The 12,397-nt window shown below is 59.7% G+C and overlaps 5 protein-coding genes and 1 non-coding gene across 6 annotated transcripts; 3 read left to right on the forward strand and 3 right to left on the reverse strand.

Moving 5' to 3' along the window:
* Positions 1-47: 47 nt before the first annotated feature.
* Positions 48-1,799, forward strand: A1Q1_05441 (uncharacterized protein; the record flags this gene model as incomplete). The annotated part of the gene is made up of 4 exons (XM_014322173.1): positions 48-152; positions 291-408; positions 878-1,029; positions 1,089-1,799. The coding sequence occupies 4 exons, from the start codon at positions 48-50 to the stop codon at positions 1,797-1,799; spliced, it is 1,086 nt and encodes a 361-aa protein (XP_014177648.1).
* Positions 1,800-1,931: 132 nt separating this feature from the next.
* Positions 1,932-3,236, reverse strand: A1Q1_05442 (uncharacterized protein; the record flags this gene model as incomplete). Its single annotated transcript, XM_014322174.1, has 1 exon — positions 1,932-3,236. One exon carries the CDS (start codon positions 3,234-3,236, stop codon positions 1,932-1,934), a length of 1,305 nt encoding a protein of 434 aa, XP_014177649.1.
* Positions 3,237-4,119: 883 nt separating this feature from the next.
* A1Q1_05443 (choline transporter) lies at positions 4,120-6,078 on the reverse strand (the record flags this gene model as incomplete). The annotated part of the gene is made up of 5 exons (XM_014322175.1): positions 4,120-4,493; positions 4,542-5,357; positions 5,617-5,771; positions 5,842-5,845; positions 5,901-6,078. The coding sequence occupies 5 exons, from the start codon at positions 6,076-6,078 to the stop codon at positions 4,120-4,122; spliced, it is 1,527 nt and encodes a 508-aa protein (XP_014177650.1).
* Positions 6,079-7,650: 1,572 nt separating this feature from the next.
* Positions 7,651-9,421, reverse strand: A1Q1_05444 (uncharacterized protein; the record flags this gene model as incomplete). The annotated part of the gene is made up of 4 exons (XM_014322176.1): positions 7,651-8,018; positions 8,190-8,266; positions 8,394-9,340; positions 9,398-9,421. The coding sequence occupies 4 exons, from the start codon at positions 9,419-9,421 to the stop codon at positions 7,651-7,653; spliced, it is 1,416 nt and encodes a 471-aa protein (XP_014177651.1).
* A 442-nt stretch (positions 9,422-9,863) lies between these two features.
* A1Q1_t391 lies at positions 9,864-9,957 on the forward strand. Its single transcript has one exon. It is a non-coding gene; the product is annotated as a tRNA-Ser (tRNA).
* A 187-nt stretch (positions 9,958-10,144) lies between these two features.
* A1Q1_05445 (uncharacterized protein) lies at positions 10,145-12,371 on the forward strand (the record flags this gene model as incomplete). Its single annotated transcript, XM_014322177.1, has 7 exons — positions 10,145-10,352; positions 10,423-10,564; positions 10,673-10,982; positions 11,035-11,246; positions 11,294-11,533; positions 11,739-11,904; positions 12,285-12,371. 7 exons carry the CDS (start codon positions 10,145-10,147, stop codon positions 12,369-12,371), a joined length of 1,365 nt encoding a protein of 454 aa, XP_014177652.1.
* Between the last annotated feature and the right edge of the window lie 26 nt (positions 12,372-12,397).

Raw genomic sequence — 12,397 nt, forward strand, 5'->3', positions numbered from 1 at the left:
ACCCACCCACCCACCACCGCCGGCCATCCACCCATCCACCCACCACCATGGACATCTCACACCCCGCAGCACGCAGCGACTCCACAAAGGTCAACATCCTCCTCATCGGCCTGGGCAGCATCGGCACCATCTATGGATACCTCCTCGAAAAGGTGCGTCCTTGCTTTCCCCCACTCGGTTGTCCCGCTGTCTTCCCCCTTCATCTCGTGCCCCGATCGCGGAGCCAATTCCGACACCCTCTCACACGACGAACGCCGAGCCTCCGAGAAGCGCAACACTGACACCCGCAGTCCGGACGGGCCCGCGTGACCGCCGTCGCACGCAGCAACTACAGCCTGTACAAGGAGCACGGCGTGCGCATCGACACCGACCGTTTCGGCGTCGTCGACGCCTGGCGGCCTAGCCGAGGTGCGTATTAGTAGCCGATCGATCGCTCTCGGCGCCCGGGGATTTGACGCCAGTGCGGCCGCCTCTGTTTCCCTCTCAGACCGGATCACCCGTGTGCATGCTTGGCCCCTCACAGCGCATCGCGGTGGATCGCAACCTCGCACTGATCTTTGAGGAAGTGCCGGTCGACCGGCCCGGTCTCTTGGACCGCTAAACCACGGGCGGCGTTGCCCACCGTGGCGCAGCTGGCGTCTGGGGCGGCGGCATGAGCTGTGCGGGGCGCCTGTCTCGCCCTTGCCAAGCCTCCGTGCGCGCTCATTGCGGAACATGGGGGGCATGTCTTCCTTCCCCATAATCTACCGGCTGTCCTTTACAGATACGCGCATGAAAGCCGCGGAAACTATTCTCTTCATACCGCCGGCTATCATCTTTCCCCCGCAGAAGAAGCGAGGCGGCAGGCGCCGCATAAGCAATCCACTGACAATCGCAGTGTTCAAGAGCCAGGAAGAGGCTCTTGCGGACGGCACGCACTACACCTTCTGTGTGCTGTGCACGAAATGTCTCCCTGATGTGCGGAGCAATGCGAAGGTGCTCGCCCCGACGATCGAATCAGGGCAGGTGTCGACCTTCCTGCTGATCCAGGTGAGAGGAACAAACGGTCGCATGAGCAGCTCCCGACTTCGGCTGATAGCTGACGACAGAACGGCCTGGGTGTCGAGGAAGACCTGAAAGCCGCGATCGGCTCTACACCCCTGCTCTCCTGTCTGGCCTGGATCTCTGGCGTGACCAACCCCGCGGGCGATGTGGTGACATGGCGCGGAATCGAGAAGCTCGGCGTCGGTCTCTACCCGCCCCCTTCTCGCGCTCAGCCCATGTGCGGCCGCTCCGAAGCCGCGCTCGACATGTGGGTCTCGCTCATGAAGTCCGCCGATGCGAACGTGATTACGACCGACGACGTCGTCTCGATGCGCTACGCCAAGAACGTCTGGACAGCGACGCAAGCGACGCTGCAGGGCCTGACGCGCACGCCGCAGCCGTGTTTCGCACTCGTTGACGAGAGTTCGCAGCAGCTGATCAAGGACTTCATGACCGAGGTCGTTGCTCTGGGCTACGCGACCGGTCTGCTGTGGGAGGGCATGACGGTCCAACCAGCCGGGACGACTGCCGGCGGGCCCGAATCGATTGTGCAGGGCATGTGGGAGAAGTTTGTCTCCAAGCCGAACCCGGCCAAGACGCACAAGTGGAGCATGCTCGTCGACATTGAGCAGGGGCGGCCGTTCGAGGTCGAGGTCGTGCTTGGTGCGGTGGTCAAGCTGGCACAGGAGAAGAACTTCCCCGTCCCGAACACGCGCTTCGCATATGCGCTCATGAAGGGCATGCAGCAGGGCATCCTGCACAAGGTCCAGTTCTAGGGCGCGGCCCGGAGCGCTGGCTCGCGCTCTGGACACAAAAGTAGACTCTAACAAACTACAGCATGCAGCATTATCTTGGTACAGTATGCGTGCACGCCCGGGAATATACTGATACAACTGACCTTTACTGATCTATACAACCACCTCCAGATGCGGGCCGTCCTCTGCCTTATCCTTCTCCTTGCGCCGGAACAGCCTCAGACTGCGGAGACTAGGCTTGCTCCTGAGCCAGCTCTTCTTCTTCCTAAGCTGGGGCTTGGGACACTCATCCTCATACACGGAAACCAGCTCAGGCGGCGGACTACAGCTCCGGGCAACGAGGGATCTAGCACCCTGGTTGAATGTGAGCACGGACGCTCTGTTCCCGACGTTCCCCTCCTCGTCCCCGTTTCCGTCGTCCGGGTGCTGCTCGCAGAGAATGTCAATAACGGGAGGCGGGGGAGGAAGTGATATCGGGCGGTCGGGAAACTTGACACTTGGCTTGGAGCTAACGGAAGAGGTGGGCGAACACCCGCCTGCGATGTAGGAGGAACTAGCGCTCTTGGGGGGTTCAGGAAGTGGCTGGCCCGCCTCACTCTTCTGACAGGGTGAGGGAGGTGGCGGCGAGACGGGGGAGACGGGGGAGACGGGCGACGGCGGCGCCGGCGGTAACTTCGGCATGGGGGGTGGCGGCGGTGGGCGGCGGGGATGGGGACGTTGCGGCGGCTGTTTGGTGTTCGCAAGTCTGGTATCCACGCTTCGTGGCCTATCTGTCCTCTCCACCCTCTCCCTACTTGCTGGCCTTAGACCAGCGATCCGCAGTTGACCGCCAGGGAGACAGTACACGTCTCCTGCCACTTCACCACTCTCTCGCAATCGGGAAAAGAGACGGCGTACGTCTTCAGGTTTGACGGACGCGCCTCCGCCACGCGCGAAGAGCTTGTCGAGCCGCTCCCCACAATTCTCGAGCAGCATCACGAGGAGTTGCCGCTCATATTCCCCGCGTCCCACCAGATCCTCCAGCTTGCCGTGCCACAGGCCATAGAACCGGGGTATCACTTGGCCCTGCAAGCTCTCCAGCTCTGCGTACAGTTCCGCCTCGGCGCGGGCTTTTGCGAGAGTTCCGGGAGAGAGGGATGGGTCCAGGATTCGGGCGATTAGAGGATGGCCAGAGAGCGTGGCGGCGTAGCTGTCGAAGAGGGAGCTTGAACCGAGATACGATTTGAGCTCGAGGGTGGTGGAGCGTTGTGGCAGATCTTCGGGGGCTGTCTGGAAAGAGAGATCGCTGTCTACTGAGAAAACGGAGTTGGGTCTGGCTGGAGGGACGAGGGGATGGGAGGGCGACACGAGACAGGTGAAGGTGTATTGTGGGGCTAGGGAGGCGAGGATCTGTGCGCGGGGAGCGTTCTCCGCTTCTGCTATGCCTTGGAGGTTTATTGTTTCGTCCGGGGGCGACATGATGCCCGTTGTCGCCAAAGGAGGTAAGAGCGAACACCGGAACAACCAGAGGGAGGGGAGCTCGAGATGAGAGTATCAGGGAGAGTTTGGCTGAGGATTATGTTGAGAGTGGAGAAACGGGAGGGGAAGAAGCTTTTAAAGACACGAAGAACGCTGGATCGAAACGTATATTGACCGCACGTCGAGCCCAAACTTTTGTTAGCATCACGGCGACCGAGTAGCCCATGGCTAATGGTCGAGTGACAACTAGCCACTGCGCTACAGGCGTTGCATGACACCAGCGGCACTACGAGTAATGAGCAATGGACGGAAAAGCGGCTGGCTGCGGATCACTACGGTCCCCGTCATGTCCATAGAGTCGCGTTAGTGCCACTGCATTCACAAAACCTCAGGCGAGGCACATCCCATACCCCGCTAGTGACACTGTATGTCAGCTTTCACCATTCTGTCGGTCACTCGGGCCGGTTGTGAATGCGGCTTGCGGTACTGCCCGGCGCAGCGGTGAATGGATGAGTTGAAGCATTGGAATTGTGGCCGATTTGAAGCAATCGGGTCCAATGATGCAGTGCTCGGTGTCCTGCAATGACCGCTGGGCACTCGCCGACGCAACACCGAGACGCGTTACATTGCCGCTACTGACGCGTAAGGAGGCGAGCTTACAATGACAACCGTTGCATTTACACACTTCAGACTAGGATCTTGACTTGCTAAACTATAAGAACTATGCCCGGAATCAACCACGAGCTAACGGCACTGTCGTCGTTCGATTCGTTCCAGTGCCTCCCATTTGCTAATGAACACAACCGTCCCTTCTATCAATCCGGCGCGTTATGCACATTAACTCTCCCCGATACTCAGTATGCGAGCGGGGACATGCCGCCCCTTAAGCGCTCTTGCCCATAGCAAGACGCACCTCGAGCTCGCTCGGGCCCTCGTAGTGCTTCTTGCCGTGAATGAACCATGTGACAGTGCACATGATCATGACGATGAAGAAGACGACGATGGCGTAGTTCATCGACTCGCCCGTGACGGGGAGCGCAGGGGGGAAGATGAAGCACGCGTTGGTGAGGGTCGCGAAGCACAGGGCGACAATGTTGATGGGCCGGCGCCACTTGCCCAGCGTCCAGGAGCGGCTGTGGCCCGCAAACGCCTTGTCGCCGCGGACACACACGAGCAGGATCGGGATCAGATATGAGATCTGCATGAAGAGGATGGCGGCGGAGAGAATGGCGTTGAGCGCGACGCTGGAGCCGAGGTCTGACGTTAGAGATCACCCAATGATAGCAGGAAGGGAGAGCAACTCACAGATCAGGCCGAAGATGACGACCCAGACGGACACGAAGACGACCGACCAGATGGGGGTCTTGAGCCTGTCGTGCACGGGGGAGAGGAAGCGGGACGCCTGGCCCAGGCCGCCGTCACGGGCAAATGCGAGGATGACACGGGAGCTGACAGTGCACACGCACTGGATGCAGACGAACATGGCAAACAGGTTGAACATGACGATGATCTGGGCTGCGACCCGGCTCTGCGTCGCCTGGTTGTAGATCGTCAGGAGGGGCCCGGACACAGTGTTGAGGACCTCGTCCCAGTCAGTCAGAGTGAAGAGCAAGACGACCATGAAGATCCAGCTCGTGATGGCGCCCATGATGACGGCGAGAACCATGACCTTGGGCGCGTTGATGGCCGGCTTGGGCATCTCCTCCACCAGGTGGCTGACGGCGTCGAAGGCAGTCAGGCCGAGCGTGCTCTGCAGCAGGCCGAGGATGAAAGCAAAGCCGCCGGGCCAACCCGTCGTGTTCGTGAACTGGCCGAAGACGGTGCCGGCGCTCTGGAAGTCGCCGGTCTTAGCGCCGCGGCATGCGAGGAGCACGATGATAATGACGACGATGCCGATCATAGACGTAATGCCGGCGGCGCGGTCAAGGATGGGGAGCAAGCGCACAGCGAAGATGTTGAGCGCGGCAACGGCAACGACAAATGCCGTCAGAATGAGGAACGTGTGCCATCGGGGCGCTCCATAGTCCGGATGCCAGAGCGAGATGCAGCCCTGCACATATGAGACGCCGAGCGAGCCCGCCGCAGCGAACAGCGCCGTCCAGGCCGCAGACGTCATCCAGCCTGTATAATATGACAATCCGCGCTTGATCGAATCAGGCGCACACGTATCTGCCATTAGCATTGGCTCCACAGGTGTCACAGGTCCGGATTTGGGTTCGGGTGAAAAAAAGTGCCCACCGCCACGACACCAGGGCAGCACGCGCCACATGGCTGGAGCACGCCATTCGCAGTGCCCACCACGACGCCGGCGATGGGGTCGAGCGCATTGATGGACCATGAGTAGGGGAAAGCTGTGCATGTTGCATGCATGGATACTCACAACTCCAGTCATATTGCCCTCCGGAGAGGGGATACACGTGACAGATCTCGGCGAGGGAGATGGCCATCGCGATCGTGCCGACGAAAGACACGACGAGCCCCCACACCATGGCCACCGGACCACCGGACCCGAGGATGATCTGCAGTGACGCCGACCTGTTGTTAGTGAATCATGAATTGGTGGACATGTGCGGTCGCCGCGTGGCGTCGGCATTCGATCACTCACATCGCTGTCGTCAGTAACCTGCCACTCCGATCGGGTAAACCATGTGGTATATCACTCACCAGTCCATGAGTTCAGTAGAGAGAATGCAAGCCCAAGCGCAGACAGGAAGGAGAAGTTGCGCTCGAGCTGAACCTCGGTCGTGATCGCCTCGACGGTGACAACATCGCCGACCTTCTTCTCGCTGCTGATGATCGAGGAGGGACGTTGCGGACTGTCCATTCGGACGACGGTAGACATGGCGACCGTAGTCGTCTTCGCGCAGCGTGTGTTTGGTGAACTTGAACTTAAGAGGTGGGCGAGTGTCGGTCGTCTGCTGTGGAGTAGGGTGTTCAGCTAGGTGAGTATGGAGGCCCGTCGACGGCCAAGGTTGGTAGGTGGGGCTTGGGTGGGGGATCTGGCGATCGCCTCGCGTCAGTGGATCGTTATAAAGGACATTCGCGATGCAGGGAGCCGCAACCCTCCCACGGTCAGCGATAGATAGCTCGGCACAGGCGAGGTTTAGTGGCCGATTCCAACAGAAAATGTCACACGCTCCAGATTGCCAGTTCTAAAGCGGGATGAGGGGATCGGAGGGGGGGGCACGAGCGTTTCAATCGAGATCGAGGTGCGCTTGGTGGAGCTCAATCGGCTATTGGGGTGAGTATAACAGCGAGGAACGTGGCCATGCGACCCCGCAAGGCGTAATCTCTGAGCCACCCTGCGGCGCACCCTGAGGCGTAACCGACCTGGGGAGAGCCTAAGATCTGTGGAACGCGGTTGGCCGTGAAGGGCCCGTAGGCGGAGACTCGCCCAGGAACTCTCAGGTGGGCAACAGATAGTTTATCACATGACGTTGGACCCCCGGCAGGGCCGAGGTGCCGAGCAGACGTGTCGATCGCGGTGATAAACTCTGGGTCTTGCTGCCCTCGTGTGCGCTCCGCAAGATACGGGGACGGCATACACGGCAGAGATGCCGACGCTCCTATGCCGTGCGCCCGCCGTGCCGTCCACGGTAAGGACGGGGCCTGTGATACTGGGGGTAGACGGCGTAAGGGTTCTACCTAGGTCCGGCAGCAAACAGGAGGCTCATGTGTAATCTGGTGTAGGTGGGAGATAAGGTGACACATCCCGCCCTCCGATGCCGGCGAATCTGCGGCTGTACCGAGACCCGCTCCTACTCTCCAGCCCCACTCCTGGCTGGGTGCTGCCAGCCAGGAACCTGGCTGCGGGCCCATATCAGTCCAGGAAGCATTCACTGTACAGCCCTCCTCTTAATGTATCTCGCTCCATCCGAAGCTTGGTCTTCTTGACCCTTTCCACTCCCTTCTACTTCTCAACTGTGGGGTACTCACCGCAGTGACTCTCGAGCCAAGGGCCCCACTACCCCGTGCCGCCTCTGCAGGGCTATGGCTCTCAGGATACTCACCGCCCCCGCCTCCACCGCCGCTGAGGGCTGAGGCATTAACGGCCCCCGCAGCCCGCGACTGCCGTCGGGAAGCGCGAGCCAAGCTCCAAGCTCCGTATCGGGTTGTCCGCATGTCATTCGACGGCAACCAACAACGGTCTGTGCAGCCTTCCCACCTCGGCAGGGCGACCCCATGGGGCGGTGGGTAGGCGCCGTCTTACCCTCAGGAGGCTCGCAGCGATCTTTACATGGTAGGTATGCATTGTAGGGCCAGCTACGGCGCTGCTGCCAAGTTGCGCATGCGATGAACGAAAGTGGAAGTTGTGGATGGATGGAAAGCAGAAGAATGTGTTGTGGAATGTCGTTTATTTCTTTTAAGCGCGCAGGCGCAGTCATCGCAAGCCCGAACGACCCTAGCGATGGCCTCAGTGATCGCAGCTGGCCCGCTCGCGCTTCAGCACACCCAGCTCTGGCCGCCACTTGACCTCGACGCCATACTTGCCTCCACGACCGACGCCCGCGACTCCCTTGATGCCGCCAACGAGCGACCACATCTTCTCGTGGCCATGTCGCTTGGCGGAGAGGAACTTCTGGAAGTCGGGCGTCACGACGCAGTCGATGCCCGCCTCCCAAGCATTCTCCGGATCCAAGAGGGCAACGTCCTCGTCCTTGGAGTAGATCCAACGCGGCTCAAGGGGGTCGGGAAAGACCGACGAGTGAGGGAAGTTGGCGTGCGTGAAGGTGAACAGCGTTGCGCCAGTCTGCAGGGCCCCGCTGTGGAAGTGGATCGTGGCTGCAGTCAGCACGGACCAATGAGCAACGCTTTTGCAATCTGGCGGACGACATGAGACGCAGTGGCGTCATCACGGCCGACGATGGTGACGGCGCGACCATGATAGGGGCGAGATACAGAGCGCCGGTGATAAAAGCGAGATAGCCAGGTTGATAAGACGGACAAACTCACAGTTCTTCGGGATGCCGAGCGCCTCGAGCTCCGTGTGCACCTGTCCGCCCGGATAGTTGTGCACGGAGACATAGGTACTGACGGCCGTCAGTGCGATCGTACCTGCGAGAAGGCCAAGGACGCCCAACCGGGCCAAGAAGCGAAGCGCCCGGTGCGGAATGTGCCACCTGGGCGTCAGTTCAACACGGAGGCACCAGAACTCACAGTCCAGCGGACGTTGCGGCTGCAATCATGTTGATAACCGGATACGAGTACACAATGAAGCGCCACTCCTTGTGCTCGACGGTGCTGAGGGCGGCGATGAGGCAAACCGCACCGGGCAGGAGCGTCTTGGCAATCTCCGAGACCGCGCGGGCCTGGTTACGATTGCGAAGGACGCCGCGGGTCTTACCAGTGATGTTCTGGATGGCGGCCCAGAGCAGTCCGAACAGCGCTATCGGCAGCGCGCCAGCCAGGCTCTTGCCGAGAGCGACGGCATAAAAATGGCGCGGCATGACACCCCAGTCGGACGCCTTTCCGTCAACGATATTGTAGAGCATGGCGCTGAACTCAGGCCACAGAGTGTGCTTAGCTGTGAAACCTGGCAGTTGGTCGTGAGGAAGCGTTGGCTCCCAGAGCCAGTAGTCAAGCGGCGCTGCAAAGAGCAGACTGCCAAATCCGCCAATCGCCCCTGCGAGCAGGGCATTGCGCAGCGTCATGCGCTTCGTGATGACGAGCTGGAGCGCGGTCGGGACAACAAAGGCAGCGATCTCGAGCCGCAGCACCGTCGCAGTTGCGGTGATGAAGAGCACACCCCAGAACTCCTCCTGCAGCAGAATGAACGAGATGCCGAGCAGGAACCATGGCAGTGCCATGAAATTCGGCAACGTGCGCCCTGCGTAGTAAGGGATGTGGAACTGCGCCAACGTCCAGATCGTGAACCACGCAGCTGTCGAGCCGCCGAATCGTCGAGACAGGGTGTAGGTCAGGTTTGCGCACGCAAAGGCGAAGACTCCAGCAAGCAGCACGCGGACCATGATCTGTACATCGACGGAGGTCGTGAAGATGCCCGCGACATTGTACAGGGCGAGGAGGGGCTTCGCGAACAGCGCCGTGATGACGGCCGGCAGGAATGATCGCGGCACAGCACCCGGGAACGTTCGGTGGTCCCACTGACATCAGTTAACCTACAAAACACGAAGCCAAACTCACCAGGTGGTGTCGCGCACCGCTGACGCCGTAGCGGAGTACATCGTGAATTGCGTGAAGGTTGAAGCTCTCCTCAACCTTGGTATAGGGCGACAAGTGAACGTGGATCACGCAAACAGTGAAGGTCAGCAGGAACCCCAGCCAGGAGGCTCCTGTAATGTATTGCCAGGCCTTCAGAGCGAACATCGGGCTGCTGGCGAAACAGTCGAGGGATTGTTATTGTTGTTCTGGGTGCTGTTGAGGTGGACGGACTCTTGGCAGGTGGTGTCTGGATTCGTGCCTGACAACCTCCACCGCAGCCTCCACTTCAACGCCAATAGTGTTGAGCAGCACATACACCGGAATCACAGCTTAGATCCACAGTCTCGCTTGGGTGGCATGTGCTTTTAGCAAAATGGAATGTCCTGCTTGCATACACGAGGTCGTTCCGTCCAAGTCTGGTGTTCTGCAGAAGGTTATATTGATGGTGGAAACAGCGGCGCCGGAGGCAAGATGGCCGAGTGGTTTTAAGGCGATCGCTTGCTATTGCATTAGATAGCGGTTGGGTTCTCCCGCGTGAGTTCGAATCTCACTCTTGTCGTACGGATTTCCTTTTTCGCTGCCGGCAGCGTTAACAAGCAGCTATTTTGTTTGCTCAGGTGCTTCGCGGTCAGTTCGTGCACACTTGGCAGCCATTGTCTCGCACCAATGCACACCGATAGGCATTGCATAGCTCTGGCACAGAGTGTGTGTGGTCACGTGTTCAGCCTCCACTCTATGACGCCGAGATGTTGACAAGTCCATTCGCGATCAGCTCAATCCATATCCTATCTTCCTCTCTCAATCGCCACGCCCAGCATGGCGGCGTTGATAAACCAACTATCGACATTGGTCGGTCAGGCGTTCTCGCAAGGTCTGGGTCAGAACCTGGTGCAGGCGATTCCACTCTCGCACGTGCACCCCTTCTGGACGCCGCTTTACGAGGCTCTTCTATCGGTAAGCTAGAAAGTGTATTTCGGAAGCTGACATCAGACGCCCGACAGCGAGATCTCCGCCGACCGGATAGCACCGCTTCTTGTACCGTGTGAGGGCAAGGATGGCCTTGCGCGCTTCTTGTCTGCGCTCTTCGCCTATGTCAAGACGGGAGCCGGCGTGAACAACGCGGACGAAGCATATGGAACCTTCAAAGCCTTCCTTGCTGTGCACGTGTGAGTGTTCAAGAGAGGAATGAGACCGTGGAGTCTTGCGTTGCGTCTAGGAGTATCCTTTTACTCTCTCCCAATGCTGCTGGAGGAGTCGTATATGGCTAACGACAGTGAGCTGCAGAAGCTGTACGGAACGAGTGACGCGCAGGGCTACGCCTTCCCCTTTCTGAACCAGCTGATCCTTGCGATCTGCCGGACGCTCGTGAGCATTTCTCATGTCGCCGCCAATGCTTCCACGAAGCCGATACGTGACCACGCCTCACCCCGTGGAATCAAAGATGCGACTCGCCAGGCGATCGAGAAGACAATGCAGGTCTCGAGCGCGCACATGGACAGCGCCGAGTGGGGACGGCAAGGGCAAGATGGTGTAGGCGACATCATGTGGGCTGTCGGTAACATTCTCTGGCGCCTATACGCCCAGGTGAGTTTGAGATACGGCCAGGAGCTGACTTCAGCGTAAATTGCACACGCAGGCGACTGAGCTGAGCAAGACGTTCGGCTCGCTGCAGCCGAGCGAGAAGGCGCGTCTCGAGTCGAGAGGATACATGATTCCGCGGACAGATGTTGCGGAAACGTATTACTGGCGTGGACGGCTCGGTGTCGTGCTCCTTGACATGCGTGGCGCAAAGTGGTGGCTCGACAAGGCGTGGGCCATGTGTCCCGAGAACGCATGGCAGCAGCGGAGGTGCGTGTCATGCGTACGCTGAGAGATTGACCGGAGCTGACCTGCAGAGCAATCCTCATCCGCCTCGTGCCGGTCAACCTGCTCTTGGGCTACCTCCCATCACCAGCCCTGCTGCAGCAGTACGACCTACCGTATGCTCCCTTCATTCACGCCTTTAGGACAGGCAACGTCGCGGCGTGGCGGCATCTCATCCACGAGCACCGGGCATGGCTGCGCGCTCGGTCGCTCTGGCTGCTTCTCTTCGAGCGCGGCGAGATTCTCGTCTGGCGGAATCTCTTCCGGAAAGCGTGAGTCACTCACAATCCCCACATTCTCAGCATCCCGTATCCTGCAGCTGTGTTCCCTTGATGGTGTTCAGCTGGCCAGCCCGGCGGCCAGCCCGGCTTAGATGCCCTGGTGTAAGCTGTATGCGGACAGCTGCAGGCGTGCGGACCTCTGCATCCGTACCCCGGCACCAGCTACTTTAAGCGAACGATCCTAGCTGACACCCAGGCTGTCGATCCACTACCAGCTCAACCCGTCAGCGCCGAAGAACCGCGTCGAGACGCAAGTCTTTCTCTCTGCCGCGCGCGCCGCGTTCGCAGGTACGGGCGAGGTCGAGGACGGCGTGCTCGGCATGCCTGACATCGTCTGCGTCGTGAGCAGCTTAGTCGACCAGGTGAGTCCCCCCTTCCCTCATTTCATATGAGAAACTGCAGCTAGCAAGCCCTCTACGCCAGAGCTGACACGCACAGAGCCTCATTCTCGGCAGCCTGTCCTTCTCGAACCGCTTCCTCGTTATGAAGGCTGCGGCGGATGGGTTTGGCGGGTTCCCGCGCCTGTGTAGCGTGACGCCGAGAGCAGTGCAGGCGATCACGTAGCGTCAGTTGAAAGTTGGCGATTGTTTAGCTGACGACCAGCCGGTATCGTAGATATCTAGTCATCATGTATCACTTATCTTGTCCCATTTTCGCGTATACTCTGTTCCACTGGCTCGTCTCAGGTCGCACTGACACCCTCCCAAACCTCACAGGACTCCAGGGATCTGTCTCAGTCCAGTTGCAGCAGGCAGTCGACGGAAAGATCCACAAGGTCACCTACGCGACCTCGATCTACCCTTACATTGCGGACCGAGCGGACGAATAGTCCCCTGGATGAAGCCGGAGTACAAG

This window comes from Trichosporon asahii (assembly GCF_000293215.1).
Source record: "Trichosporon asahii var. asahii CBS 2479 unplaced genomic scaffold scaffold00071, whole genome shotgun sequence".
Taxonomy (NCBI): Eukaryota; Fungi; Basidiomycota; class Tremellomycetes; order Trichosporonales; family Trichosporonaceae; genus Trichosporon; species Trichosporon asahii.